Source organism: Pteropus vampyrus, unplaced genomic scaffold, assembly GCF_000151845.1.
Source record: "Pteropus vampyrus isolate Shadow unplaced genomic scaffold, Pvam_2.0 Scaffold19, whole genome shotgun sequence".
In the NCBI taxonomy this organism is placed as follows: domain Eukaryota; kingdom Metazoa; phylum Chordata; class Mammalia; order Chiroptera; family Pteropodidae; genus Pteropus; species Pteropus vampyrus.
The window spans coordinates 12,291,714-12,303,840 of record NW_011888800.1 but is presented as its reverse complement, the minus strand read 5'-3'; the positions used below and the strand labels follow the sequence as shown (position 1 = coordinate 12,303,840).

The 12,127-nt window shown below is 36.4% G+C and overlaps 1 protein-coding gene across 1 annotated transcript in view; it reads right to left on the bottom strand.

The window, feature by feature from the left end:
• The window catches only part of SLC12A1 (solute carrier family 12 member 1), an 80,074-nt gene that overhangs the window by 3,224 nt on the left and 64,723 nt on the right, over window positions 1-12,127 (bottom strand). The window contains exons 20-24 of the mRNA XM_011355175.1: window positions 9,976-10,119; window positions 7,122-7,253; window positions 6,768-6,879; window positions 5,170-5,256; window positions 119-254 (exon numbers count right to left, since the gene is read on the bottom strand). Of these exons, the coding sequence (XP_011353477.1) occupies window positions 119-254; window positions 5,170-5,256; window positions 6,768-6,879; window positions 7,122-7,253; window positions 9,976-10,119 (611 nt within the window). The remainder of the gene's footprint in view (window positions 1-118; window positions 255-5,169; window positions 5,257-6,767; window positions 6,880-7,121; window positions 7,254-9,975; window positions 10,120-12,127) is intronic.

The window sequence follows — 12,127 nt, the reverse complement described above, 5'->3', positions numbered from 1 at the left end:
CTGGACCTTAAATAATGAAATTCTATAATAGATATATTACTTCTTGATCTTTAAATCAACCAGTGTTTTCTTTTTCAGCTAGTTAGCCAAGTAAAAATTAAGGACGACAAGTCTTTACCTTTTCTTTGACCGCTTCCAGTTCTGCATCTGTAATTTTCCAGGGAGTTTCTCTCTTTAATTTCTCAGCAGTTGTTAAATCTTTGCAGCTTTCATGAAGACGATATGGTTCTATCATCTCTTCAAAGACTTTCCAGCTGAAATTGGAATTTATAAAGGAGGCCTCACAGTGGGAAACTAACTCATTATTTCACAGATACTTCACGTTTGACTGGTTCTGCTGGCTGCGGAATCAGACCTGAATGGCATGCAAATCTTTTAAGAGTATCTTTGCAGGGGACAAACCATGAGTAAAACCATGGCTATAGTACTGTCTCCCTATACAAGGAAAGGCCTTAACATGTTTGAGGATTGTTAACTTCCCAGGCATTATAGATCATCAATATAAACACACAAACATATAGAAAGTAATTATTCTGCAGATACATTTTCTACATAGTAGAGTCAAAGACAGTTGTAATGTAGACACTCAGCCCATAAATGAATTTCCATCAGTTTATTTTACAGATTCTATGGGAGACATGAATGAATTAATGTAGAAGATAAACTAAGCTTCTTGGAAGTTGGGTAGGGCTGCCCTCCTTACCTTCAGTCCACATAGCAATTCCCATTCTTGGTAGGAGGCTGTGGGTCGGGGAGAGAAAAGCAAGGGTCCCCATAGGTGAGGGGCCCAGTGGCTTAGACTGGTGTAAACTGAATGGAACCCATGACCTGAATGTCATGACTGAGAAAGAGAAAACTTTCCTACTGAACATAATGAGCAAATATGTAGTACTCGTTGCTATGGATAGTCATCCTATTTTTATAAGCAAAATCAAGTTTGATGATTTTGTAATGGAAGATACAGTAGAGAGAATGGAAGAGAATTAGTCCTTGATGATAAAATTAACCTTCAAGATCAGTCTTTGCCTGAAAGCCAAAATACAGTTGGATTTTTCAGTTATGTTTCCTAATAATTTCCATTATTTAAGTCACTATGAGTTTTCTGTTACTTGTAAATGAAACATGCTAAATGACACAGAAAATAATGTGGCTCTATTTACCCATTTATTTTCTCTGAACTCTTACTGACCCTTGTCTATGTTCATCTTTGATTTCTTCATCCTAAGCCTCAACCCTAACCCGGCATTTTCCATCTCCTATCTAGGTGATCCAAAGGTAGCTCAAGATTTTTGTTTTGAGTCTTATTAAATGTGATTTTTTGTATAAGTATTTTTATTGACTCTAGAATAGGCCAAGCATTACATGCCATTAAATGAGAATTAAATCAATTAAAAGAGAATTAATATAAATGAGAATTAATTCAATTAAAAGAATTAACTTCTAGCTTCCCTGTCTTCCTCATCCTTGTTCCTCATAATAACAAAGTTTCAAATGTTTTTAATTGCATAAAAATGTCCCCCTACTCATATAAAATTTATTCTCTCAAATTAATGTACTAGTTGTTTTTGTGACCACTCCAGCATCTTTAAACTAAATTATCTAGTTAATTGCTTCTAGTTTTTCTTTGATTTCTATATAAAGATGGTTGTCTTTTTGGCCTATGACTTTTAATTCAGTCCATATGATAAAAAATGAAATTTAACCACAAGGGCTTTTTAGTTTCTCCTGGCTCAATTATTTTTTCATTAACTTTGCTTTTGAACTCCTTTTCACCCTTGCTCTACCATATTTATGGATAATGTTTCTATGATAAAATGTCTTCATCAAGACTTACTGATGTTTTATGGGTTGTTAAAAGATTTATTAAAGGCAGTTTAAGGGCATTTAATGTTAGTCTCCAACATGAAAATCATTGACAAACTATTTTTGACATTGTGTGTCATCAAGTGACCAGGAAAGAACAGTGATCAAGACAGTTGTTAATGGTAGATAAAGGCTGCCCAGCCAAGAAGGCCCATGTGGGAGCTAAAATTGTGCCAGTGCTCTAAGCTTTGGGCTCTGGGCCCAGGGATACATCAGCCCAGAGGAAGAGTTCTTTCTCTAATTGAACTACTCAGAGGAGTTGCCTTTTTAAAATCATCACAAAGGTGCCAAATGTGCTACCAGTAGCCGTGTAAGAGATTTACTGAATGACCTTTCTCTGTTCTAAAATTTATTTTCAAATATTGGGACAGCCATTGCCAACATCAGATACGTGGCTATTTTATAATGGAATATGGCTTCAGTTATAGCAGAGGATGAAGAGAGGAGGATGGCACTTCCAGCACACCTTTTCCTGGTGGCCTTTTGTCTTCACACCAGGGTTCATTAGCTGTAAGAATTCTTTTACTCCAGTAAGAATGGATTTTTCCCCTGCGTCTTCCTTAAGACCTTGAAGTATCAGAGAGAAAAATCTCCAAAATCGTGAAAACTAATTCATTTTTTTTTTTCTGAGAAAGGGAAGTAGATCTCTTCATTGAAGAATGATGAGAATATTTAAGAAACTCCAAATTAAAATGGTGTCTAAAAGGACATGGACAACCGAAGTGTCCTACAATAGATAACTGGATAAAGAAGATGTCGTACATATATACAATGGAATATTACTCAGCCATAAGAAGAGATGAAATACTGCCATTTGCGACAACATAGATGGACCTTGAGATAACCATGCTAAGTGAAATAAGCCAGACAGAAAAAGTTGAAAACCACATGATATCACTTATATGTGGGATATAAACCTAAAAGCAACAGACAAATAGGACAAACAAACAGAGTCTCATGGACATGGACAATAGACTAGTGGTTACATGGACAATAGAGTGTGAGCGAGGAGGAGAGAGGTAGACAGGGTACAAGGGATCAAATATGTGGTGACAGAAAGAAAGCTACCTATGGGTGGTGAGCACATGATGCAACATATTATACCTAACTGTTGAATTATACACTTAAAACTTACTAGATTTAGTTAACCAATGTCACCATAATAAAAAAATTGTAATTAAAAGAATAAAAAATAAAATGGTGTCTAAAATCAAATTTAGATACTAAGACAAAAGCACAAATGCCTGAGTCCTTTGTTTCTTCCTACTGTCCATAGAATTTGCTCCCAGAGAAGAAGAAACCATGGCACAAAGGTCAGGGGTAGTAAGATGAAGAGTGTCAAGACTATGATAGGTGCTCAAAGAATGAAGAGGCGTGGTCAGTAGAAGACATACGTCGACATTCTCCTTGGTGACAGGACAAAAAGGATGGGGTGCAGTGGGTGACCATGGCAGCTAGGCAGAGACTAGCATGAAAGAAAGATAGGGAAACAAGGCCTTGGGTAGAGAAAGCCATTTTGATGGGTAAAGAGGCAAGGGACATAGAACAAATTAATCAGCAAGCACAGACAGTTCTTTGCTGCTGATAATACAAGTAACAGCAAGAAGAATTCGGCTACAAGAAGTAGACTGATTAGTACCAAGGACTGAGCCAGGGCTTATAGAAAAATCCAAAAGTCAGTAGGGAACACTGTGACTGCCCTCTAGACAACAGTAAATGGCCCTATACCTGCAGAGCATTGTCAGGCTCTAGCCTGTTGCTAAGTGTCATGTACCAGGGCATCATTGGACCTGCTGTGTTCTGAAGGATTATGCATTTCCACCAATTAGAGCCATAAGATGAACTCGTTTGATCACATCACTGCAAATGTCAAGAGGCAAAGACTTAGGAATTAAAATTCTCCAAATGAAATGTGGAAGGCTACCAAAGATTATTGCCTGACAATGATCATATCAGAATGTTGACTTCATTTACCAAGGAGAATTATAAATCTGTTCTTAATTTTTCTTAAGTATTTATAACTGTAGGAATATAGGAATGCAAAGCATTATGGCATATATGATATAAGGAAATATTATATAGTAATAACCTAGGTAGACCCTGGCAAATATAACTTTCTTATCACAGTTAAGGTGTTTCTTGAAACCATTTTCACTGACCCATAGCCTTGGAGGAATCATGAATACCATCAAACAGCATGAAATTCAAGGCTGTTGTTTGGTAAATAAGAATGCATCCTAAATCTGGATGATTTTCAGTTAGTTATTGAGCTCATAAAGGATGACAATGACTTAAAATCAGGGAAGAGCAGGAAGACTTGAGTGTGGAATGGCAACCTGAAGAGAACTACAGGAGAAATGATGGTCAACAGAACTGAGACGAGGTCCAGCAGTCCAGCAAGGACATAAGCCACACTGAGACCTTTGTGACTCTCTAATCTTTGGAGGCCCCATTCCATGCCAAATCAAATGCATAAAACTGCATCCAGATGCAACAGTAAACATGATTTTGGACTGTAAACAATTGAGAACATTTTGTAATTGTTAACTTATTGCTCTACGTAGCTCACTTAATTTACAATCAGCTATAATTTCCGGACAATCTTCTTGTACCTCAGGGAACTTCTGGGGAGATCTAACCTACAAATTGTTTTCAAATATCTAGTCTTGTCAAATTTAACAATTAATGAGGGTTCAAATGATGTCATTCTGAAGACAATTAAACAATTGTTTAAATTTTGTCATTTTTAAAATTTAGAGCCAATACATTTCCTTGCCAGGCTTCAAATAGTTTTAGAGCTCCTCTTTGGGGGCCCTTATAGACTCTAAGTGTTGAATCCTTAGTGCCTAACAGCTAAAATGGCCATGAGGGCTGGCACTGTCATTGTGCCAAGAAGACACAGGCTGTTTCCACATGTCCACCAGAGCTCCCCTTCCAGGATGCTCCACTGGTAACTTTAAATAATGAAAACTTGCCCTGACTGCTCAGGTCAGAATCATCTGAGTTTTTACTTCCTGCTACTCTTGCCACCATAGACACCAAGAACATGAAGGGCAACTCTAAAATGCTAACCAAACTGCATTTCAACAATTCTCCCTCTCAAGCTCATCGTCAACATAAAACTGTTTCCTTCCATTAGAAATACTTGATAGTGCTATGTCATGGTTATTTGAAGTCCCTTTTTATTATATCCTATCAGGAAGTCACTGCAGTAAATACATAACATTTTTACCCTTTGATAATCAAGACAAAAGACGATGAGAGAGTATCACAGATGAACAACAGACCTTGTTAAATGTTTCATACCTTTCTTTGTTTGGCTTAATGTTGATGTCACCAATGATATGGATGTCTGCAAATTTTATCCTAAATTTGCTCAGGAGGGAAGCCATTCTGAAAATATAAAAGAGAAAAACACTCTGTCATTGCATATTTAACTATTTTCAATCAAAGAGTTTTGTGTTTAAGATATGAAAAGCAATCATGTCTTATTTCAGCTTAGCTTTCAGACAAAGCCTTGGGTTAGTGTTTGATTTTCATCACAGCACTTGATGGATATATTAAGTGTGGCCAAGCTATTCCGCTGAAGGCAAAGAAATTCTTACAGGTACAGACACTGGAAATAGCAAACCCAGCTCTGCATTCCTCTTTCAGGGAAGATAATATAGAGCCAATTAAGCTGCTTTATCATTTGAAAAAAAGAACAAGTTTCAATACTTATTGACTGTTATTTTGCCAATAACATTTATAGTTTACTGACAAAGCACTGACACACTAATGATTATTATATATAATGTCATTACATATTAGAGATTTTTTTCCCCTGGCAACTGAAAATTCTGATATAATTTCAAAATTGCAAGGACAGTGCAAAGAAATCCTAGATTCATCAATTGTTTATATTCTGTCCCATTTGATTTATTATTCTCTTTTTCTCTCTTTATATATGTCTACATCTATATACATCTTCCTTTCTTTTCTTTCTTCTTTTTTTTTGCTTGCTTTCTTGCTTTCTGTTTACCTGTCCACCTACCTACCGATCTGCCATTTTGAAGTAAATCGCAGATATCAGGTCTTCTTTATCTCTAAATACTTCAGTGGGTATTTTCTAAGAACAAGGGCATTCTCCTACATAATAGAGTACAATTTTTAAAATCAGGAAATTTAACATTGATATCATACTATCACCTAATCCACCAATCATTTGCAAATTTCATCAGTTGTCCCAATAAGAAACTGGCTTTAAGAAAGTATAATTGTTATAGATATCGTTTGTTTACATTTTAATACATGGCTCTCTTTAAGAGGAATTAAATATATAATGATCTCTTAAGAAGGAGGAGAAGGTATGAAGAAAAATCACTGCATAAAAGCCCATCCTTGTTTTGTGATTTCTGGAAGTAGTTTCTGAGAAGGGAGCAGACATGCACTGTGACTGTTGCAAGGTCCTGCAGCTTGTTCGGTGGCAGGGCCGAGACTAGGACCAGGTGCAGTCACGCAGCTCTCTTTTAAGTGAGCTATGTTAGAGTGACTGTTGGGAATTAACAAGTTTGAACCTTCCAGAAGAAACTTTTGGACACTAATTCCTTCAGGTTCCTTTTTTCTTGGATAGCACTTACTAGTCAGAACATAATGAACATTATACAAGATAGACTTGAGATGAGGCTGCTGTGCCAAACTTCTTTTTGAAAGGATTTGTGGCAGGGGATAAAAGGACTTGGAAACAGTGATTAGAAAACTTACACAGACAATTTATTGACCAGAAAATGAAGTAAACATGACGCCTATGATGGCGGGGTTGTCTTTAAATCTATTGTACTTCAAAGACACAACGTTCTTAAAATTAAAGCATTAGAACAACAAACATCCAAAATGTTCTAACATGTGACAGATAAGTTACTTACGCTATTTTTTCTTCCTCAATGCGGTTAATCTTCCCTCCAACATAGATTCTTAATTTACAGTCTTTCCATTTTTTTCTGAGAGTCAAGATATAGGGGATAAGGAGTGTTAACCCTGAAAAAAGAAAAGACTAAGTTATGACAGAAAAGATGAGTATATCTAACCATAAGGAAAGGAATGGCTTTACATCTTTTTTCATTCCCACATTCATAGCTTCTTAATAATTTAAAGTCTTTGGAGAACACAGAAATGTTATTCTTTAACTGTAAAGCGTTTTCATATACCTTCTCATGCTGTTTGTTAAATTTATCAACACAGAAATTCTGCTCCCTAGTGTATATTCTAGAAAATTTTACCTCCATCATCAAATAACCACCAAACATCAATTGTGCCTTTTCCTTGCTTCTTTTTAAATTGGTTGCTGGCTTCCACCAGTTTCTGGTTGAACTCTCCCACATGCATGGACTGGATTGCATTAATGCTGCTGTCTTTAATGAAAGAGAAAGTAGTATAGTCATTCGTCTTTTGAGGAAAGAAACAAAATAACTTTCCAATAAATCTATTCAGGAAAATAGAGGAAAGGTCACGAATTTGTAAGTATTTTTTACACTTACACATAAATAGAGAGCTCTAGTCTCTGCAAAAGAAAAATAAAAGTTGAATCCATAGAGTTTAGATCACCTTCAATAGTTCAAAACTTTGATATTGGTTTTCTGATTAGTTTCTATTATAAAGCAGTGGATTATTTTCAGGTCTTTAGTAAACTGTGTCTGAGTAGAATTATTATCTAGATATATAACAATGCTAAACTATCTGAAAAAAAAATCCTGATTCTTCTAAATTTCAGATGTCAGTTTAATTATATTTTCAGACTGACTTGAAAGTAGAACATGTGATCATTTTTCTGGAGATAAGCAATAGAATAAGAAGTATTACTTTGTTAGACAATTCATTCACTTGAGTGCAATTTTGGTGTAAATTCCATGAATGTCTGGATTGTAAAGGTGGCTAGAGACCATGTGCATCTCGACTTTTTATGGCCCTCCTCTGCTTTCTTTTCAAGAAGTCTTGTGAAGCTATTCAAATCTCGGTGAATGCGATGAAAAAGCCAGGAAATATGGAAAGACAAACTTCTTTTACTTGAGTTATTATTAAGGGTGCACATAAAATACTTTAAAATTTTTTTAAAAAAATGCAATTTCCAACCTAACATGGAAACAATGAAAGTGTACCAGGGAACTAGGCCAGTGTTTGAATTGGATCCTTGCTCCTATTGCTAGTAGGGGTTTCTTTGCTACACTGTATATATTATTTCTCATTTCCACCTCTTTGAAAGCTGTGACTTTATTGCTTATTTCAAAGAGATGGTGTCAGTGTAGTGCTTAGAGGAGAGCTGACAGCCGCTCAGAGCTTCCTCTCTGATCTAAGAGGTTCTAAAGATGCTTTGTTCTGTCTTTTGCTGTTCCCATGTTTTGGGCCTGCCTATTCTGAAGCAATTATCTTATATCGTTTCTATCTCCCTGGAATTGCTGAGGGAGAAAGTAAATATATTTATAAAATGGACCAAACTTTGCACCCACATGCACATCAAAGCATCCAGTAGACTCAAGTATGAGTGTCTGGAGGCAGAGTTAGTCCAGATCTAGAACGCAAAAGAATTGTTAACTCATGAAAGCCCAGAGCAGTGAAAGGGCCTACTGTACAGCTGAGTCTGAAATTTCAGGTGTTGAAAATAAAACAATGGTATTTTGCTTTTCTGAACAATGAGACATGTTGATGTTCAGAAGAGCACATTTTTCCCAAGAATACTGTGATGCAGAAATAGGCTTCCAGAAAAAATAACGAGTCTCCTTTTCATTAATAAGAACATTAATGTTTCCCCCCTCCCCACCAGCTAAAGAATAGTAATGGGCTATGACTTCTGAATTTTTCATTGCTTTTTCAGACTGTACCATTGAATAGACCAGATTCAATGGATGGTTAACTCTTCTCACAAATAAACCAAATAATTGGAAAAGAAAGAAGATAGTAGTTAGCATCAAGATGGTCTTATTCCAATATTTACACCTTGAAAATCTCGATGTACCCAGTTTTAGATTTAGACATTTCGTTTTTTAAGAAAATGTAATTTTAAGGGTGACAGTACATAGCTGGCTTTCCTAATAGCCCATGGAATATCCAGGTGCCCGAGGGTACCTCTAGTATTTGAAGAGGAAGGGTTCGTATTTCCCATCATTCTATGTAAATATATAAAAATATTATATACAGGTGAAATTTCTCCTTGGGCCATAGTAAGAAAACAAGCAAACAAACCCAAATCTTTTCCAAGGTAGAAAATAGCCTCTTTGAAAGGTTGGATCCTGTAACTAGACTAGAAGCCTATGAAGTCTCGGTTTGGATATTGCTGTTTGGAGACGCTCCCAGAGAAATTATCTTTTTTGGGCCTCACACCAGTGAATGACCAATAATGTTAAGATTCTGATGCATGACAGAAATAAATGTTAACATTCTAATTTTCTACCAGAAGAGGTCGCTGTAGACCTCATTAAACTCAAAACTGCAGTTTCTGGAAAGAGCAATTTAAAAAAAAAATCAGATGTTTGAATAACCTGTTTATAAAATTTATAACAAGATTTCTCATTTTTTGGTCCTCTCAGTGGCTTTGTACCACTCAGCCAAAATCTGCAGGTAATTAGTATCAATAAATTTCCAAGTCCAGAATTCTGGTTTGTGACAAAGATGTTTTTTTTGAAATTGAGTTCTAGCTGGATCCCTCATTCACCTGTATTAATCAACTTTCAAATCCCTGAAATGTCTTCAAGGGGGGTGTGTGTGTGTGTGTGTATGTGTGTGTGTGTGTGTGTGTGTGTGTGGTGGGAGGATACAGATAAACCTGCTGCCTACTGGCTATTAAATTTTTGTGCCCTTTTCATTGTAACTAAGAAATTTCTATTCTCTGGCATGCATTCTGATCCCAAACAAAATATTATTTTAAAATAAAGATTTTTACAGTGAGATGTTACAAAGGGCTTAACATTGTTGATAAATGACAATAGCTTCTACCTTTTACTCATACTACCTTCTCAAAAAAAATGTCTTTCAGTCCTTACTCAATGTTCCCAACATCTTAGACGCCTACTTCTGCCCCTTACAGAAACTCAAGTAGCGGCTCATATGGTAATATTTCTTGTAAATTTTAAAAGTACTTACCTTTTTTAGGATTTGGCTTAGTAATGTTCAGCTTGCCAGCTTTTTTAAACAAGCCTCGGATGCCTCCACTTCCTTCTTCACATTCGTTGTCTTTGATAGTGGCTTCCAGAGCCAGCCTCTCCTGTTCTAATTTCTCTAATTCATCTAATGACAGAAGACAAAATCACTCACTTAACTCAGAGTGGCAACTTTTTTAGGAATGCTCATACACTATTTGAATATTAAAAATGGTCTATATGAAATAAAATGATTATAATAAGATTTTTTTTCTGAATGATTTTTATAAAGTAAATTACATTCAGAAAGTAGTAAATTACATTCAGAAAGTAGTAACTAGCCCAGAAAAATATCTCTATGTGTTAAGTCACTGGGTTTTTATTTGTAAGGGCAAGGAAGGCTATTTAATTCTATCTTTATTCACTTCTAACAAAAACCAAAAAGCTAGATCCACTGTGCATAAGATCTTACACACTGAAAACCACTGATTTACTGACCTAAGCTACTGGGTCAGATGTTTTACGAGAGAAAGTGACAAAATCACAGAAGTGTACTGGGTACATATCAGGCACACAGCAACGCCTCCTGAATCGAAACAAAACTAGCGAATAAGAATTAAGATAACCAAATCTTATGGTAAACTCTATGGGCTCTGAATACAAATTACAGTGAAAAATATTCACCAATAATTCTTCCCCATCAGCAAAATACTTCTGGAGTGAGTGACTAAAGTGAAAGAAATAAAAGCTGAGGTTTTTGTGTTCCTGTTAGAGTTCAAATTGCTGAAAAGGGTCTCATGACACTTGAGTCTGGAATAAGCATCAAATTGTGAAAATTTCCCATCCAGGGTTTAGACCCACTATCCAAACTTTGATGTTGTATATGGCTGCCATTTATCTTTTTTGGACTCTGATAGTGACGAAAAATTCCTAGCTGCTATGTAACGTGCTGCATCTTTCTCTGACTTCAGCCTGCATTGGATCAGGGTAAATAAAGACTTTAAAAAGCAGTCAGATGACAGTGCTAGAGACTGATGGGCATTCTGGCTTACAGTGGGCAAGGTGGCCCTCTTGTCAGATCCCCTCATCTTCTTGCCTGCTGAGAACAGAGCCTTAGAAAATGAGCAATGTTCTGAGGCAGAGAGTGGAAAAGCTAGATTCAGTGTTACAAAACACTGGTAGGGCTTCTGTAAATGTCAGCCTTCAGAGCCTGTCGCCTTATCTATCTGGGAAGCAAAGCTATACAAACTCTAGATCTATCAATTATGTACTAACTAAATCTGTCAGGACAGTCACATCCCTAGACAGTGCTGTTATTCAGCTACACAGAATTGTCTGGCCCCTTTCCAGGTTTTAGCAATTAATCTTTTGCCAGTGGCATGAGATTTAAGGTCAAATCACCCATGTGAATTCCCCAAAGCTTCAAAAGTTCTCAAGATAAGCAGCTATAGAAAATCTGAGAAATGAGACTGAGTTGCTTACCCCTGACTTTTGAAAGGTGAACCCAAGCTGCATCGCACTGGGGGTCATGACCTATTATAGCTCTGCCGCTGGCTTTATGTGACATTAAGCAAGTCATTGACTTTTTCTATGCCTCTGATTTCCTATCTGTGAAATGGAAAATTGTAACCCTTCACATGCCCTAGCATTGCTGAAAGAATAAACGTCTTGCATAGTGCTTTGGAGCCCCTTAAAGAACAAAGCAATGGGTACATTTTATAGGCAGTGTATTTATTCAACTCCTGGAAATGGGCTTAGTCGTGTAAAGTAAATTGAGTACTTTGAGAAGCCTGGAAGTTATTCTAGCATTTACTATTTATTACATACTCTCAGGGTGTCTGAGATATTATTCCTTCCCAAACAACTCTAAGATAGTTACTATGATTATCCTCAGTTTGCCGATAAAGCAATTGAAGCTCAGAAAGGTTAAGTAACTTGTCTGATGTCATTCAGCAAGTAATAGGGTTCAAATACAAAGAGGTCTGCTTGGCTCCAAATCCCACATGCTTCCCACTTGGAAGACCTTTTGCTTTTGGCTTATGAATATTTCAGAGTTGTCTTGTTAATCTCCAACTCTTCATTATCAGAGGAAACTAAACACTCTAAGGCACATGGTATAATGCTAAGTTAGTTCCACCAAACTACGGCGCCCCCCC